The 12,644-nt window shown below is 42.1% G+C and overlaps 1 protein-coding gene across 9 annotated transcripts in view; it reads right to left on the bottom strand.

The window, feature by feature from the left end:
• CPLANE1 (ciliogenesis and planar polarity effector complex subunit 1) overlaps positions 1–12,644 on the bottom strand; it is a 221,997-nt gene that overhangs the window by 22,779 nt on the left and 186,574 nt on the right. For 8 of the 9 annotated variants that reach the window (XM_077462837.1, XM_077462841.1, XM_077462843.1 and 5 more), the window contains 2 exons: positions 12,302–12,433; positions 3,295–3,454 (listed from right to left, as the gene is read on the bottom strand). In XM_077462837.1, the coding sequence (XP_077318963.1) occupies positions 3,295–3,454; positions 12,302–12,433 (292 nt within the window). The remainder of the gene's footprint in view (positions 1–3,294; positions 3,455–12,301; positions 12,434–12,644) is intronic. The other variant, XM_077462838.1, reaches the window with a different exon arrangement.

Genomic DNA, 12,644 nt, shown 5'->3' with positions numbered 1-12,644 from the left:
AACTAGATGATGCGACTTTGAACCAATATTTTTAGTTGGACATTATAAAATATTTTTAATTGGACATTATATGATTTTTTTGGTGTTTTTACTTGGTATTTTCACAATGCTTTTCTGATTGTCACATTTGGAGCATAATCATTGGCTCACATATGTGAGCAAAAGCACTTTTCACTAAAGCACCCATATTTTTAGTTGTTATATATATATATATATTTTTAGTTGTGATAAATTAACTGTATTTTTCACTACACTTGTGCATGTTTATGTTGTAAGATAACAGACACACATTTCATTCACATTTTTTCATCTCACGCAATTTGTTTAACATTACGCATATAATGTAGTTTGGGAAATTTCTACATTAGGTTTCGTTTAACCTAGCAGAGTATTAGCATTCATATTTATAGTACACTAATAAGGTTTTAGCGCCAAAGCTCAACTTACTTTTCACTCTTCCATAAAGGCCACATTTGTGGAGTGCATGACTAATAGTTGTCCTGTGGACAGATTGTCCCACCTGAGCTGTGGATCTCTGCAGCTCCTTCAGAGTTACCATGGGCCTCTTGGCTGCTTCTCTGATGAATGATCTCCTTACCCAGCCTGTCAGTTTAGGTGGACGGCAATGTCTTGGTAGGTTTGCAGTTTTACCATACTCTTTACATTTTCTGATGATGTATTGAACAGTGCTCCGTGAGATGTTCAAAGCTTGGGATATTTTCTTTTTTTTTATAACCTAACCCTGCTTTAAACTTCTCCACAACTTTATCCCTGACCTGTCTGGTGTGTTCCTTGGCCTTCATGATGCCTTTTGTTCACTATGGTTCTCTAACAAACCTCTGAGGGCTTCACAGAATAGCTGTATTAATAATGAGATTACATTGCACACAGGTGTACTGTATTTACTAATTAGGTGACTTCTGAAGGCAATTGGTTCCACTAGATTTTACTTAGGGGTATCAGATTAAAGGGGGCCGAACACAAATGCACACCACACTTTTCACATATTTATTTGTAAAAAAATATTGAAAACCATTTATCATTTTCCTTCCACTTCACAATTATGTGCCATTTTGTGTTGGTCTATCAAATAAAAACCCAATAAAATACATTTAAGTTTTTCAGTTGTAACATGACAAAATGTGAAGTATTTCTTCAATAGATTTCACAGCAAGCAAAGATAAGAATAGGAGCCCAGAGCCTGCACTTTAAAACAAATCAACATTTGTAACAGGTACTCTGTAAACTGAACATTGAATAAAAAAGTAAGTTACTTTTATTACAAAAGTGTTTTTTCTTGGTGACGGGTTCCAAGTCATAAATAATGGATACGCCTCCACCTAGCAGCTGTGTTGCGGCTCTGTTGTTAAGTGGATGATGTGACACATTTTAACACCCTCCTCCACGTCACATAAGGTGAGGAATGGTCAGTCCACAAGGGATTCACATTTCCCCCCGATTATTATTCTGAGTAAACACTACTTACTGCTCACCGTTTATATATACAGAATATAGTTTCTTCTTGTGACCTAATGCTTTTGCAGCCACAATCGCATAGTTATATGATATTTGATACTTTTTATGTTTAAAGACTGCAGGGAGTTTGTATACTGCTATTAACAACTGAAAAAACATCAGGCTTGAAAAACTTTATGGGCGGTTCAATAGAAGCCAAATGACATTCGGCCCGTGTGTACTGTAGTAGGTTCGGCCAGCTTCTGTCGAAGGGGCATGACCGAAAAATGTCTGCTGATCGTCTTCCGATCAGCGCTCTCAGCCAATGGCTGAGAGCGCTGGTCAGAATGTTCTGGCGGGGGAGGCGTCCCCCTATCAGAACACAATAGAACAGCAGGGGAGATCGCTGTACTAAGGTCGGATAATTAAGCCTAGTACACACAATGAAATTATCCAACAAATGATCATTTTTTTTGCATGCTGGTCTCCATATCAAAAACAAAGAGATTACTAAAGTACGTAAATTCTCATATGACAGAATAAAAATTCTGAAGTGATGTAATGTTTTGTATTGTATTGTTTTCGGACAAAAACTGTATTGATTAAAACGAAAATGGTACAATCTTGTATCGTACGAGGAAATTTTCGTATTTGTTCCATCTGTTAATTTTGGGAAAAAGCTGTGTACTAATGATCACTTTGAAAAAGGTATTTTTTTGCACAATTTTCTGATCGTGTGTACGGTTAGTACAGCGACTCCTGAATGTCAGGTTTTTTTTCTTGTTCAGCTCTGCTGTGACCGAAAAAGAAACTACTGGTGTGTACTAGGCTTAACACACTATATGTGTTGTATGCTAGCCTAGGGCTTCTTATAAAACACCAGCATCCACTGCCAGGCAGTGAAAAACTGTGATCCATCATCAGCAGAAGAGACATTGTAAAAAAAAAAAAAAAAAAAAATAAGCTTATTTTTACAGGCGTTTGAGCTTTTATTTCTGCCTATAAAAGCTTGAAGAAGCTTGTTCTTGTGTTGTTTTTATTGAGCTCTTTCAAGCTTTTTTGAGCATTATGCCCTGTACACACAGTCAGACTTTCCAACAGAAAACGTGCGATCAGGTCGTGTTGTCGGAAAATCCGATCGTGTGTGGGCTCCATCGGACTTTTTCCATCGGAAATTCCGACACACCAAGTTTGAGAGCGGGATCTAAAATTTTCCGACAACAAAATACGATTGTTTACATTTCCGAAAGACAAAGTGCCACACATGCTCAGAATAAATTACGAGACGAAAGCTATTGGCTACTGGCCCGTTTATAGTCCTGTCGTTCGTGTTCTACGTCACCGCGTTCAGAATGATCGGATTTTCCACCAACTTTGTGCGACCGTGTGTATGCTAGACAAGTTTGGGCCAAAATCCGTCTGAAAAAATCTGATGGATTTTGTTGTCGGAAAGTCGGACCGCGTGTATGGGGCATAAGAGTTTTTTTTCAAAAACCCTCAAAGATAATATTTTCTTAACCACTGTATAAACAAAACAAAAAGCTGGAACTAACGTCTTTGCGCTCCTTTGAGCTCTTTGGGGCACTAGCTCCTCTCAAAAAGACAAGTTGGGTGGGGTTTTTTTCTGCCTGTAGGAGCATCTGCTTGAATAAGCCCTAGTGTGCCCCCACATTGGATAACATAAAGGGGAGTTTCTAGGCAGAAAAAATAAAAGCTGAAAAGCCTGTAGGAGCTGCTCCTTTGAGCTGCAGTGTGCATGAGCCAAAATTCCTCCTCCTTAGGTCACCAGAGACAGAAAAGTAGAGGAGAGTAACAAGTGAAAAATTACAATTCACGTACAGCATTGTGTTGCGGCTGGAAGGGCTTGTGTTCTCTCTCTCTCAGTTCTTCCAATTTCTTCCTGTATTCAGCCAGACGCTCCCTTTGCTTATTCTTCATCCACATCCGTAGATCTGCCCTTTTCTTCTGGCTCTTCTTTGAAGTATTTTGAGGCCTTTGTCTGTAAATACAAAACAAGCACTCAGATTTTAAACATAAAGGACTCCCTTCAGAAGAAGGAGGCAGCGCTGACAGAGTGTAAGTCTGCCCATAGACTGACTTAAATTTGGCCAGTTTATCAGGGACCAGCTGAGTCTCAAAATGCGTGTGGTCAACCTCGCTCGACAGAAGTTGCTTGTTTAATTGATTTCTTTTGAAGGAAAATATTGGAAAACTTTTTTCGTTCAGCAGCTGTAGAGAATCAACTGCAGTTGCTGATCAATGTAGTGTACTGATAGCATAGGGAGTCGCTGTCAGGATACAATATCCCAGTGAGGGCGATTCCTTCATCCATCTTGTTGAATGAAAAAAACAAAACAAAAATAACAGTGTATGGCCAGCTTAAGCCATGGCAACACCCAGGGCTTTAATTACACCTGAACGAATGACATTCATCACACCAGCTACACATTGTCTTTCTGGGCTGCCTACGTCCCTCCCCTCCCTGTACTCAGCTTTTTCTTTATACTATACATCATATGTGGCAAACACAAGGCCCGCAGACCGAATATGGCCCTTCAGGCCATTTTTTGTGGCCCTTGCACCCAGGGTAAGAGATGGAAATGAGATGTGAACAGCCTGTAACAGAGAGCGAATTCCTGAACACTATGCGTGGCAAAACCCTAAACCCTGCACTCTGTGCGTAGCGCACCCCGGAACTCTGCACTCTGTGCGTAGCTCACCCGGGAACTCTGCAGTCTGTACGTAGCGCACCCCTGAATTCTACACTCTGTACGTAGCGCACCCCTGAATTCTGCAGTCTGTATGTAGCGCACCCCTGAACTCTGCACTCTGTATGTAGTACATCCTGAAACACCATACACAACGCACTCCTGGTATTTATTGCCCCTTTAAGATCCTCCTACTGTGCAGTGAAGGGCATGGTTCCTACACCTATTCTCTGAGGGGAAAATCCCTGCATACATTTATATAGTCTTACTGTCCTGTCTATTAATGTATGTTAGCATGTTATAACAGAGTCTATGGACATTTCTATGGCTTAGTGTTTGCCGCCATCTAGCAGCCAAACACTGAAAGTGAATTTAAATAATAAATGGCTCTCAAGCATTGAACTATTTACAGGAAGTGACTGTTATTTACATTGGAGAGTTTTCCCTTTTACCCAGGATGCCAAGTGACCTACCCATGCACACCCTCTCTTGCATTGCATGCTGGGTAGGAGACCTTTTTAGGTCTCTTGGGAACACATGGCCTGCCTGTGAGGACTTATGCAGTGGCCTCCCAGAGGTAGCGACTTATTGCCTGTGCGGAGCGCAACCCTGCTCGGTTGTGTGAGTGACCTGAAGTGCCAGTGACTCAGAGATCAGATTGAGAGGATCCAGAGACACTCGTTTGAGCATCGGAAGACCAGGTCCACCTGTCGGGATGGGACAGAGTGACGGAGCCGGCTGACGCAGAGGCAAGCTGCAACTACCGGACCAAAGTTACCATACCAAAGTTCCGATCCAGTTGGTGAGCGGGCTGTTACCCACCGTTTTCTGAACCATTGCACCTAGTCAGACTTATATACAGGCCTTGCTGGGATACTTATTCCCACGGAGGAGGAGTATAGCAACTGACGCTAGGCAGGCATAAGGCCTACTTACTATCACACTTCAAGCACTGTATTATATTTGTGGAAGCAACACTAGTATCAGCCTTAATTCAACTTTAACTGCTTTAACCTTGGATTACAAATTTATATGGAGTTACCCTTGCTAGCGAAGATAAAGACTGAGTACTTTAAGTGAGATCTCACACATAGCTATAAAAGTAGGGGGAGCTCCCATTATATATATATATATATATATATATATATATATATATATATATATATATATTGTTTGTAACCAGTGATGTAAGTAACTGAGTTAAAATAAACGGAGTTTACACAGTTACTTTAGAGGATAACGTGTAATCTAACTGATTACCCTTCCCCTCAATTACATCTACTGCCCAGGAGACCACGCCGTGGCCGCGCTGCCCAGCCGTTCGTTCCACCGCGGGGAGGGGGGGCTTTCGCCCGCTGAGCCGAGAAGAGGCTGAGACTCAGAGAGACTGTCTGGACCGCCCCATCCCGCCTGCCTATCCAGAGAGAGAATGTAGGGAGGTGGGGCGGACACTGAAAAATGAAGTCAGCTGACTAGCTGACACCAATTGAGTTAAGGGGAGGGTCTCTCTCTCTCTCCCCATGAGGAAAGGCATCCCTGTAGGCATTCAAGTAAGTGCCTGATGATTCGAATTGCAGTGCAATCGATCCATCAAAATTTGGGCTGATTCAGACGTGAAACGGTGAATGGAAACTCATCGGACTCCTGCTGTGAGCCGCTGCAACCTCTAGTGTGAGCCCAACCTGAGTGCAAGAATTCTGCAATTTCTACTGGATCAACTTCATAGTACTCAATTACTAGGGATAGGCCTAAGGCTATGTAAGCAGACAGTAAGGCCCCATACAAGCTGGTTTTCAAACAAGCACTTGGCACAAAAACCCAATCTGCCTTAAGCATTACCTCAGGCTTGAGACTGATATGCTTTATGGCGTTGCACAGGAAAATCTTGAGTTATAATTTGGCTGTTAAAAAAACAATAAACAAAAAACACTGTACTGCCTATGGGTGAGGTGATTAAGGCAACAAATTACTATTTTATGGAAGGGCAAAACCCTAATCCTGACTTGGGCAAATTGCAGACCCTGGACCACATCCAGGCCTTTTGCTGTCCCTGTCTGGTCCTCAATGCCTCCACACTCAGCATGCCTCCCTGAGCGAGGAAGCCGTCAGGCTCAGAGAAGCACGCTGACAGATGTCCATATGGAGACTGCAAGAATTGGAAGGAGAGAGTCGGAGGAGCGGATTGGTACAGTGGGGAGGTTTTTTTTAACATAGAGACAGGGGGGAGGGGTTAAGTTCTGGCGGGAGAGCAATTGCATTCACTGCATATGGTTGTGGTGCAGCCCCATTGAACTCAATGGGTGTGTTTGACAAGCGGTACCACTAGTCTAACTCTGCACCCCCAGTTAAAAATGCCACAGCCACAAAGCAAAGCAACTGCCATTGATGAGCAGTTGCACCTATTATTCCTAGCGCCAGGGGTTTGTTTTCTAGAGGTTCACATGCTTATGGACCTTCCCAGTTACAAAGTTAATAATGAGCAGTATCAAGTTTGGCCATCCACAACAGTCCCAGTTACACATTAGGGCCCTTTTGCAAAATGAATTGCTCACCAACTTATCAGATCCTTAACTTTTCCTATGTGAACACTCATGCAATATTTGGTTTCTGCAAATACCTTTGTTACTTTTTCAATCAGTTTGTATACCTTTAAGCCCCTGGATTCAAGGGCTAGGCTGTATGCAAGGCCCCCAAATCTTATTTTATCCAAAACAGCATTAGGCCCCACCACTCTTTACCCTAAGCACCACTCACCTTCATTTAGCTTTATATAGTGAGAGGAAGGCATAAATTGGGATAAAATCTTAGGCTCAAAGAACGCAGAGGAGAGATGGGTTTCCTTTAAGAACATATTAAATAAGGGCATTAGCCAATGTATCCAACTGGGTAATACATTTACAAGAGCGAACAAAAGTCCTGGATGGCTTAACTCCAATGTAAAAATGCATATAAAAGCAAAGGAGAAGGCCTTCAAAAGATACAGGGTTGAGGGATCATCATTAGCATTCAGACTTTATAAAGAATGTGACAAGAAATGTAAGGGTGCAAAAGGGATGGCTAAGAAAGAACATGAAAGACACACAGCGGAGGAGAGCAAAAAAAAATCCCAAGAAAAGTATGTAAACAGTAAAAATGGAGGACAGACCATATTGGCCCCATAAAGAATGAAGGACATCTGGTTACAAAGGATGGGGAGATGGTGAATGTATTGAATTTATTCTTCTCCTCAGTCTTCACAAGGGAATTGGGGGGCTTCAGTTACCAAAACTGCAGTGTTTATACTCATGACACATCACAGGAAGCACCTCCATGGTTAACAGAGGACAGAATTAAAATTAGACTTGGGAAACTTAACATTAATAAATCACCGGGACCAGATCGCTTGCACCCGAGTGTACTTAGGGAACTTAGTCAAGTAATTGCCAGACCATTGTTCCTAATTTTTACTTACAGTCTACTGACTGGAATGGTGGTACCAGCTGATTGGAGAAAAGCCAATGTAGCACCAATATTTAAAAAGGGCCCAAAATACATCCCTGGGAATTACAGACCAGTTAGCCTAACATCAATAGTATGTAAACTCTTGGAGGGGATGATAAGGGAATATATACAAGATTTTAGTAATGAGAATGGTATCATTAGCAGTAATCAGCATGGATTCATGAAGAATTGTTCTTGCCAAACCAATCTACTAACCTTCTATGAGGAGGTGAGTTGCCATCTAGATAAAGGAAGGCCCAAAGATGTGGTGTATCTGGATTTTGCAAAAGTATTTGACACAGTTCCCCATAAATGTTTACTGTACAAAATAAGGTCCGTTGGCATGGACCATAGGGCGAGTACATGGATTGAAAATTGGCTACAAGGGCAAGTTCAGAGGGTGGTGATATATGGGGAGTACTCAGAATGGTCAGGGGTGGGTAGTGAGGTTCCCCAGGGTTCTGTGCTGGGACCAATCCTATTTAATTTGTTTATAAACGACCTGGAGGATGGGGTAAACAGTTCAATCTCTGCATGTGCAGACGATGCTAAGCAGGGCAATAACTTCTCCGCAGGATGATATATAATAAAGGGTCTGGAGGATATTAGTTATGAGGAAAGGTTGCGAGCACTGAACTTATTCTCTCTGGAGAAGAGACGCTTGAGAGGGGATATGATTTCGATATATAAATACCATACTGGTGACCCCACAATAGGGATAAAAGTTTTTTGCAAAAGGGAGTTTAAGGCCCCTTTCACACATGCTGATGGTATGTCCGTATTTCATCCATCCGTTTGCGGATGAAATACGGACATCCATTCATCCCTATGGGATAGCGGGTGTCTGCGGATGAGCATCCGCAGACACCTGCTATTGTCCGCCTCCGCAAATGTCCGATTCTGCAGACGGAGGAAAATCCTATTTTTCTGTCCGTCTGCAGAGCGGATCGGATGAACACGGACACACGGTCCGTGCTCGTCCGATCCCCATAGAGGAGAGCGGAGAGCTGACAGGGCGGTCCCCGCACAGTGTGCGGAGACCGCCCTGTCCGCAGCCGGCTCAGCGGGGACAACGGAGCGATCCCCGCTGAGCGAGCGGATCATCACGGGGCGGATCATTACTGATCCGCCCCGTGTGAAAGGGGCCTAACAAGACTTGTGGCCACTCATTAAAATTAGAAGAAAAGAGGTTTAACCTTAAACTACGTAGAGGGTTCTTTACTGTAAGAGCGGCAAGGATGTGAAATTTCCTCCACAGGCGGTGGTCTCAGCGGGGGGCATTGATAGTTTCAAGAAACTATTAGATAAGCACCTGAATGACCACAACATACAGGGATATACAATTAAATACTGACATATAATCATACACATAGGTTGGACTTGAGTCTTTTTTCAACCTCCCCTACTATGTAACGGTTAGAATTCCAAGCAGATGTTTATTGCCATCTTTCTCTCCGCTGAAATGATTTATGATTTACTCTTTTTAATCTGGTGACCACTGTCACTGAGAGAGTACATGATGGTCAATCCAAAAATGGTACAGTTGTCACCAAAGCAAAAAAGTGAGGTGAAATATTTCAAAGGAGGTACCTGTTGCAGCGACATCTATCTAAGAGGGAATATCCCCTCACTTTAGAGATTTTTTTTTATCTCACAACCTGTTGTGTCTCAGACAGGAACTTAAAGAAAATCTCCCTAACTAGATACAGGCAGCAGCAAAAAATAAATAAAATCTGTTAGATGTTCACATCACTTCCTTCTACCTAATGCTACAGTTTAAAGAGTAACTCCACTTTTGTGGGAAAAATCATTTGCAAATAAAAAAAATGATATAGTGTTTACAGTTGCTTCACAAGTCATATTGTAGCTAGATGTTATTAAAAATGACCTTTCCCTTTCAATCTACAGCTCTGTAATTTTCTGTAAATTGCAATATTACAAGCTGGAGGCATTCTGTACAGAAGATATGTGTAATTCCTGCTTGTGTCACTGGCTCATTAATTTTCCCAGAAGTCTGCACTAAGATGCAAATCAGATTTTTGGCATTCCCTGCAACTAAAATGTCATTTTTGGTAAGATACTCCCAAAATGCACACGTGTGCGACTTGGGACTGCAAAGTCATACCCCACGATTTCCAATGAGTACCACATTCATATCTGTGCATCTTCAAGTCAAAGCGACTTCAAAGTATTCCCTGCACTACTTTGGTCTGACTTGAGGTCCATAGACCTCAAGATTACACAGGCATGGCTTCAAGTCCCTTCAAACTCGCGGCAAAATCATGCTACTTTCAAGTCGCACAAGTGTGAAAGGAGTCTAAAGGTATGCAGATCCTGCCACTTTCCTCATTAGAGCCCTGCAGGTGTAGCAGCTGATTCATAATTGTAAAACCACTCCCATACAGATTCACTCTTCACATGGACACAGACAAAGAAACAGCTATTGGTGACAATTGTACCATTTTTGGATTGACCATCATGTACTCTGTCAGGGGCAGTGGTCATCGGATTAAATAGAGTGAATCATAAATCATCTCAGTGGAGAGAAAGATAGCAATGAAAATCTGCTTGGAATTCTAATCCCGCAACAAAGTTTGTTAAAATCCTTGTAAATGTACATAGATCACCCAGAGGGGAATGTTTTTTTTTTCTCACTTCAGTAGTGGAGTTACTCTTTAACCACTTAAGGACCGTCTCACGCCGATATATGTCGGCAGAATGGCATGGCTGGGCACAATAACGTACCGGTACGTGATTCTTTAAGCGTCCAGCCGTGGGTCGGGACCCAGTCCTGTGCTCCGTAACCGTGGCTGCTGGTGTCCCACGATCAGGTCACAGAGCTGAAGAACGAGGAGAGGGCTGTGTAAACAAACCTCTCCCCGTGCTTCCCTATGTGGCTGTCACTAATCGTCTCTTCCCTTTTATAGGGAAGGACGATCCGTGATGTCACAAGCAAGGCCACGCCCCCCTACAATAAAAAAACCCATCACGTCATACATAACACCTACACTGCCCCCTAGTGGTTAACTCCTTCACTGCCAGCATCATTTACACAGGAATCAGTGCATTTAAATAGCACTGATTGCTGTATAAATGACAATGGTCCCAAAAATGTGTCAAAAATGTCCGATGTGTCCGCCATAATGTCGCAGTCACAATAAAAATTGCTGACCGCTGCCATTACTAGTAAAAAAAAATATTAATAAAAATGCTGTAAAACTATCTCCTATTTTGTAAACGCTATAACCTTTGCGCAAACCAATCAATAATCGCTAATTGCGTTTTTTTTTTTACCAAAAATATGTAGAAGAATACGTATCAGCCTAAATTGAGGACAAAAAATGTTTTTTTTATAAATTTTTTGGGGATATTTACTATAGCAAAAAGTTAAAAATATTGCATTTTGTTCAAAATTGTCGCTCTATTTTTGTTTATAGCGCAAAAAATAAAAACCGCAGAGGTGATTAAATACCACCAAAAGAAAGCTCTATTTGTGGGGAAAAATGGACGCCATTTTGTTTGGGAGCCACGTCGCACGACCGAGCAATTGTCAGTTAAAGTGATGCAGTGGCGAATCGCAAAAAGGGGCTTGGTCCTTTGGCTGCAAATTGGTCCGGGGGTTAAGTGGTTAAATGATCCCACAACAGAACCCAAATGAAAAGCTCAAAAGTATTACAACTGTTTTTTCTACTACAATTTCAATTAGCTAAAGCAGGGGTAGGCAACCTCGGCCCTCCAGCTGTGGTGAAACTACAAGTCCCATGAAGCATTGCAAGATCCTGACAATCACAGGCATGACTCCTAGAGGCAGAGGCATGATGGTATTTGTAGTTTCACCATAGCTGGAGGGCCGAGGTTGCCTACCCCTGACCTAAAGGTAAACTATAGAGCATTTCCAGTAAATGCAGTGTTTTTTTGTTTTTAATTGTAATATTTTTCTGGAATCACTTTCTTTGCTCACAGTTCTGCATTTTGATTACCTTGTTTCATGTACAAATTTGTAAAGGCTCCATTTATCAGTTATCTGTATGTCATGGATGGTGATCAAAAACGCCTGCCATCTCCGGCACTGCAACCAGTATTAAAGTAAAACTAAACACATTGATTTAATGGTTTCTCAAAACAGTAGTATTCAAAGCATTCTGTGAATGATAAGGGTCACAGTTGCTTGTGCTCTCAAGCAAACTGTCAAGCTATCAAATGGTGGCTGCCATAACTGATCACAAGTGCAGCACCATGGCACAACTGCAGATCAGAGGCAAAGATGGAAGCGTCATTGGCTGTAAAGGATAGGAGGGTTTAGTACTGCTTTAAGTCTGTGCTTTGTTTTTATTGCTCCTTTAGAGTCAATTTGAATGCATGGCAAAACACATCTTAACAGAACATGTACTATTGTATTGTGTATATCAGCTGTAAAACCCACTATGAAAATGCAATAAAATATATTTAAAAGCAGAAACATTTTACGTTGTTTAGACAGAATAGGGGCAAAGTAAAATCCATGTAATTGTTTTTTTATGTCTCTCTGTAGAGATCCCCTTTCACTTCTTGTTCCATAGATACGACATGAAGGAGGAAATCCCTTTCAAGTGAGAACCATCTCCTCTAAAAAACATAATTGTTTTCCACTTCCTGTGTGAGATAGTAATGTTTCGTACCTAGAAATGGCCCGTGCCTGTGTTTCAGTCAATCCAAGTTCCAAAGCGGAGACCCCTCCTTCCATGAGATCAGTCAGAATGTCGGCCATGTCGCTGAGCCCGGTCATCTGGAGCTGCTCGTTCACAGCGCTGCTGAAAAATGGAGTCAGCTCAGTGTGGCTCACATGAAGCATGCCATCTTTGGCCAATAAGGGAAAGCATTAAACATATGAAAAGTGTATAACTGCTATGCTCACAAATCCAGGAATCTGGCCTAGTGTAAACAAGTTTCTCCCCCACTAAGGTGTCATTAACTGCTTTCAACCAGCCTGAGTGAGCTGGTGGTAGGGAAGCCAGCCACCCC

Source organism: Lithobates pipiens, unplaced genomic scaffold, assembly GCF_037356315.1.
Source record: "Lithobates pipiens isolate NorthernLeopardFrog02 unplaced genomic scaffold, aLitPip1_a1.2 Scaffold_3, whole genome shotgun sequence".
Lineage (NCBI taxonomy): Eukaryota > Metazoa > Chordata > Amphibia > Anura > Ranidae > Lithobates > Lithobates pipiens.
Note: the sequence above shows the minus strand (reverse complement) of the source record. Positions and strands in the feature narration are given on the sequence as shown.